Source organism: Drosophila santomea, chromosome 3R (assembly GCF_016746245.2).
Source record: "Drosophila santomea strain STO CAGO 1482 chromosome 3R, Prin_Dsan_1.1, whole genome shotgun sequence".
NCBI lineage: Eukaryota > Metazoa > Arthropoda > Insecta > Diptera > Drosophilidae > Drosophila > Drosophila santomea.
Window position 1 is genome coordinate 7,854,145 of NC_053019.2, and position 6,590 is coordinate 7,860,734.

Consider the following 6,590-nt stretch of genomic DNA (forward strand, 5'->3'; position numbering starts at 1 on the left):
CCCAAAAATAACAGAAGTGATTGCGGATGTTTTGGCGGCTAGACTGCGGAACGCTCATGACACGACTTGTTATGTTCTTGCATGTTATTTTGGAATCGATACTGATGCTCTTTATAAGAAATTCATGCTATATCATGAATAGAAATATTTATCATTTTGATAAAAAGAATTAATAAAACTATACACACTTATGTGAGTTTATAGAATTTTATTCATGCTCTAGAACACATACGAAATGGCGTGGGGATGAGGAGCGTGGTGCACAGTGGTCTTCAGAACAGGAACGTGGTGGGAGACGAAGGAATGCGCTGGAGCTGCGTGGTGCACGACATGGGTCACTGGGGCGTGGTGGATCACCGGTGCGAAGGATCGGTGCACCACAGCCGATGCCTGAGAAAGCGGCTTCAGGGCTGGCAGCTTCTTCAAAGACTGCAACTGAACTTTGGGAGCGACTGCTGCAGCTTGTGGCTTCACAACCACCGCGGCACTAGACAGTTGTTCACGCCGCACCACTGCGTTGAATCCACGGACATCGTCGGCGGTGTAGTCCACGATTCGTCTGTAACCATCGGCATCATTCACGGAGTACTGACCGCGGACCACATCGCCATCCCGAGTCTCCGATTGCGACTTGACATCTCCTGTCTCTGGATCCTGAACATCATAGTTGAATGAGTACTGCGGATGCGAATCATAGGTGTCCTCACTTCCGGATGTTTTCACGGGCAGTAGACCAGCTTGAGCCAGGCAGACGAGGGTCACAAATATGGAAATCTGTAAGTGGTCATAGGATTAGATGTATACCAATATATGCAGCACATGTCATATGTACCTTAGCCAACATGCTGATCGAATTTGTAGGAAGAAGAATTATGTTTGCTCCTGTCGGTAGTTTATTTCACACAAGTCCACTACGGACACCAGATCGGCTTTTATAGGCTGCTTCCTTCCCGTCGACCCAATGCCACAGTGCCCTGCTTCTGCGTCTGGATCTCAACAAGGTCATCGCGGAGACCTCCAGCCCAGTCTCTTTGCAGACCGCCTAATTGACGTTGAGATGCCCCAACAAGTTTATCAGGCAATCGACAGGTTTTCAGTCCGTTTTTTACCTGCTGTCGGAATATGCGCTCCTTAAATAATTTAACGCAGTTATTTCGAACCAAAATTTGTAGAATTTTTAATTTTTTTGTTAATTTGCTTTTTTAGGGATAACTGGCAAATATAATAGTAATCGCATTATTCGAAAAATAAGTTTTTGAATTTCGAATTTCTGTTGACCGTCCTACCGATAACATTGTATTCATATCAGTGAAAGAAACCCATATTTCAAGAGCAACTTTAAAACATATTGCCGATTGGGCGCGGACATGCTATTGCTGCTCAACTAAATGTATATAATACTGTTATAGTTTACCGGTTGCAGCTTTGAATCGAAATATAAAAAGCAATACCTATTGGTATTGACTAAAAAACCACACTTAAGATGTATAATAATTTACTTGTTTCATGTTTCAATAAAGATTAATAATTCTCAACCAAGCAAAACGACAAAAATATTTAAATATCTTGGTCTGCCCAAAAGTATGCAGTAATATATTTTTCTTCTTGACCAACAGGTGGTGCTACATTTTCTAATTACATGATTAACGAAAAGAAATACATGCTATTATACATACATATTTCAAATGACCCTTTGTGTTTGATATTATGATGTATATTGCCATTGTAAATTAAAAATGTGTAGTTCAGACTATAATGTTTCCTTAATATTTGTAAACAATAATTAAGGACATGAGTTTAATTACCTTATGATAACAACATGAACGCGTCACTAATGTTTGAACTTATCTGTTTTCTTCGCTATATTCTATGTTATGATAATTGTCAATATTCCAAGTATTTAACTTTCACCACCAGACTCACCCAAGTGCCAGCCTGCCAATCAACAAATAAATCCTATGCCTAAGCATCACTCCGATTTTCTTGTTCAGCTGCTTTGCACAAACATTGTACTTCGCCAGGGAAACAAGGGTAGCAAGTTGTTTTTGATAGACTGTTGGAGCAGTAGGGGCTGTTCCATGGAAGTCTGCTCCGATTGGTTCGCTTCTGCTGCGAATCGGATAAAGAGAGTGCGCAGACTGTTGTCTCGCTTTAACTTTATCCGCTTCAAAAATGAAAGACTCTTGCCGTGCCATAGGATTTTCTTAATGCCCGTTGGCTTTATTATCAATTACAAGCCGGTTTTAGCATAATTTTGCATCTTAAAGAGTCAAGGTCAATCACAAGTCCTTCTGTCATGCTTATCGCACTCAAATTTCACCAAAGAATAAATTAAGTGAACATAAGTTTGGCATTTACAAATAAATCCCCCTTTAAAGCTAACCAAGCATAACTAACGATTTCATTGGATTCTTTTTTAAAGTTTTTTTTTTTTAAGAGTAACAGTCACCTGTCTGCAGCCCTGCTAATTTAAGGTCTTTTTAGTCGATATTTGTATATATGTATTATATAACCATGTTACATGGAAGTATTTTCTAAAGCTCATATAAAAGATTTCCGGAAACATCCGCAAAGAAAATGGCGGTATTGTTACAGCCTTGCAGAGGTTTTTATTATTACAGTATAATGCAGTGAAGAAGGTATTCTTCGTCATAAAAGATACATATTTATCATTAGTCCGTGAACGTCTTCCGTGAGCTAGTCTCTCAAATTTTAAAACACGCTCTTACTTCACATCCCGAAGAATAACTATCCAGAAATCTATCTTTTTATACAAGTATTGGTAAAACCGGAAAACAGTATATTCCTTCTACTTAAGCGAATATTGTAATATTAAAACGATACATGAAAAATGGGCTGGCTATTTTTAAAATCGTTTTCCATTCATGTATCGGGAATATATTTTGGTTACATTATTTGGAATATTTTGTAGCATAGTTTAACATTTGTATTTCGTTGGGCTCTGGTGTATATTATATGTTTTATGTATTTTTTTCTAGTTAACTAATTCGGTATAAAATGTTTGCCATTATTACTGGAAGTACTATGGACTTATATTTTATATATATATACATATATACATATATACATATATATAATAGTTGTTTGAGGTAGGGGTCCGCCTTTTGTTATATATGTTCTTAAATTTTAAAGGGTATATAAACTATACAGCTAGTTTGATTTTTTTAATTTTGAAACCTTGAAATCAAATAAAATGCTTTAGTATAGTTTAATTTTCCACTTTAAAATGAAAGGCAACACTCTTAATAAGTTTTGAGGCGACTCATGTCGCCGACTTGAAGCCCCCGACTTATATTGATGAATTTCCATACGATCTCGGGAAAATTAGGCATCCGCAATTACAGGCATCAATCAGGAAAATACTGATCGAGATCCCCGCAAAGAGTTTTGGAATTAGCCGAAAAATGAACATGTGATGACTTCAGCAACTGATTGGGGTAGAAAGCTTAAAATCCTATTCATAAACTTAATGAGTTCGCCTGGCCGAATTCCAATTCAATTAAAGGGGCGGCCTACCAGTTAGGACAACTCTTGGCTTATATGCAACAGGTATCCGTCGCCGTCTCAGAAGAGCCTGATAAACTAAATTTGGTTAATTAATCATTACAGGAGCGAACAAAACGGCAGAGACAAAAGCTGCACAAAACCGAAAGCCCAGGAAAAAAACACGAAACAAAAAATGGCACAAATATCGATTTACAAAAAATTACAAAGGAAACCCGAATAGTACCGCCAAGTTTGGTTCTTCGAACGGTGACAGTCGGCGCCGGGCAATCCATCAATTTGGTTGCAGTGCCAATTACGCCAGTTACTCGTCACGTCACGTCTCGAAAACCGGCGGACAGCGGACAGCGACCAACGGACACCGAAAACCGGACAACGGACAGATACGGGCTGCCGTGGGGAGACACCAGAGCTGTGTAACAACAATCGTATCGTATCGTATGCAGCGTAAATCGAACGGCGGCACTCCAAGTTTTAGAGGTTTTGGAGCTGTAGCTGGCGTAGCTGGCGCCCCCATCAACTTGGCGTCAGCTTGTTGTGCTCTTAAGGCTCTTAAGGCAGTTGGGACGTCATCTAGCCCATATATCTTACTTCGGACGCTTCGATGGCGCTAAACAGACGTTGATGGCGCGACTTACAAATCCCTTGAAACCTATAAGGTGCATCAGGCACTTGGCCGGACATTTATATGCACTACTAAAGTGGTGTGGAAATCGCTTTAATGGTTAATCGGTTATGATATAATGATCTTTACAGATATGCATGAATTTATAATAGGATTTGGGTGGAACATAATTGACTTAAAGCTCAGATCAAATAATAAACAATAAGCAATAACATGCCATGGGAAAAGAGTAAAAAAAACTTTGTGGCTTACGGAGTAACACTTTAACTGCCTCTCCAAATGACGAATGTTGAATATATTCCAGAGTATATTTTAAGACTTTTTAAACTTTTAACTATGTATGTTTACTGTTAAATATTTTATAGTCTAAGCAGTGTAGATCTCTCGAAAATTAAATACAGAGTCTTAAAAAAACAAATGGATATGGCCAACATATTAAATTTCGACTATTATTAGAAGTTGTACATTTCTTTTGGTCAATAATTGGATTTACAATAAAGTATCGAAAAATTATTGTAAGACCTTAATCCATAAATTAAAAATATATAGTCACTAGGGAAAGAGCGAACGAGAACTTTAAACATTATTCTCTCATAGAATTAGAAATTGGAAAACAAATATTAAAATGAAAAAATGTCTTTGGTATACCGACAGAAATTGCCAAGGAAAATAGTAAAACGAAATAAAATCAAAACTTTTTTTTAAAAGTGTAAGCGTGTAAGCTTTGGGCGGTTTGTGGGCGTGGCACAGAGCTTTTGGGCAAATCTATAGACTAAGTCTAAAATATTAAAAAATTTCAAAAGCGCAGGCGTCACAATTTTGACCCATTTGTTAACGTGGCAAAATAAATTTACAAAACTAATACAAAAACTTAAAAATATCACAACATTTTCCAAAGGTGTGGGCGTGACTGTTTTGGGCGGCTTGCGGTCGTTAGAGTGGACAAGGAAGTATCACGACACAAACTTGCGCTGCGTCTTTAGCTTTTAAAGTTCCTTAGAACTCGACGTTTATACGGACGGACAGACAGACGGACATACGGACATGGCAAAATCGACTCGGCTTATGAGCTTGATCGAGAATATATTTTATAGAGGGTCTGATTTTTCAGCCTGTTCTAGTATACCCATTTACTCTACGAGTAACGGCGCCTATATACTTTACTACTACTACTGCTAGTCATGTTCCATGACAAAAAAAAGAGTATAAATAAGCTGATGTCCCTATAATTTGTATATTATAAAAAAAACTGTATATTATACGAAAACTGTTGTTTCCGCAACAGTTTGGTGTAAGTGTAAGTACTTACAAAAAGTAAGGGGACGTTTGTTGCGAGAGCTCGCACATACATAAATATATATACTTTTACTTTACTTTTCAAGGCGAGAACATACTTGGTTTTCGCATTTCCGATTTATACACAACTTTATTACGGTAAGCAAGATTTGCAGAGGAAGGAAGTATTGCATAACTCCAAGGAACTGTCATAAATTATCCCAATCCTAACTGAATGCTAAAACAAGGATACCTAAGCCTTACATGTATTTCGCTTTAGCCATGTGGGACAGTTTCAGGTTTAAGATCGGGTTTGGGCCGTGTTATGTTCGTTGTGGTACATACAATATGTGTACATATGTGTGTATTGAAAGACACTCGCACACATCCTGTTACTATTAATTGCTGCTGTCCGAAAATATAACAAATCACCTTGGAGCGTTGGGCAGGACCGCCCGAAAGGACGCAGCGAATGGCCACTCCAGCCGTCCTCCCCCTCCGAAATTCCCCGTGCGAGTGTAGAGACAAAAACTTGTGAAAATGTCAATCAAGCTGAACAAAAACAAAAAATTCCCAATCCGAAAGAGGAAGGAGCGAACCACGAAGTTTTCCAGACAGCCAAAGATGATGCATTGTGCGTGAAAGGTGCATGAAGATATCTGACGATTGTATCTCTATCCCTGCCAAGTGACAGACCCTTACACCGGATAACTCTTAGGGGGCGCCTACGAATTGCATCCCACTGAGTCAGAGTCAAGGTCCGGAGATAATGTCAGGAATCGGAGTCTGTCGGGGTCGGGGAGGTCGTTCTACGACGATTTAAATTCCACAGTGCTGCCATAGATGATGAGCTGTCATATGTGCAAATGACGATTGACAGCTGCCACAGCCAGCATCCGTTTGCAGCTCCTCCAGGTTGCAATCCCGGCCAGCTCCCAGACCGAAAACCCATTCCTAGTTCCCGGCTCGCATTTCCAATCCCATAGGAAGCTTCTCTTCGTTACCTGTCCGTCAATTCATTTGGGAATTTCGAGGTGCTAAAACGTGCCAAAACCACAAAACAAATACACAACATTGGGTTTCCAGTTAAAACAAGACGTCGACATGAGCATGGTCAGGGGCGTAACTTTCTATACTATCAGCAGGCGGCAGGGGTGGATTACCT

At 39.3% G+C, this 6,590-nt stretch overlaps 1 protein-coding gene across 1 annotated transcript; it reads right to left on the bottom strand.

Moving 5' to 3' along the window:
• Positions 1-219: 219 nt before the first annotated feature.
• LOC120452821 (pupal cuticle protein Edg-84A) lies at positions 220-892 on the bottom strand (the record flags this gene model as incomplete). Its single annotated transcript, XM_039637225.1, has 2 exons — positions 220-774; positions 833-892. Coding segments are annotated over 2 exons (615 nt in total), but the record flags the coding sequence as incomplete, so codon positions are not given.
• Between the last annotated feature and the right edge of the window lie 5,698 nt (positions 893-6,590).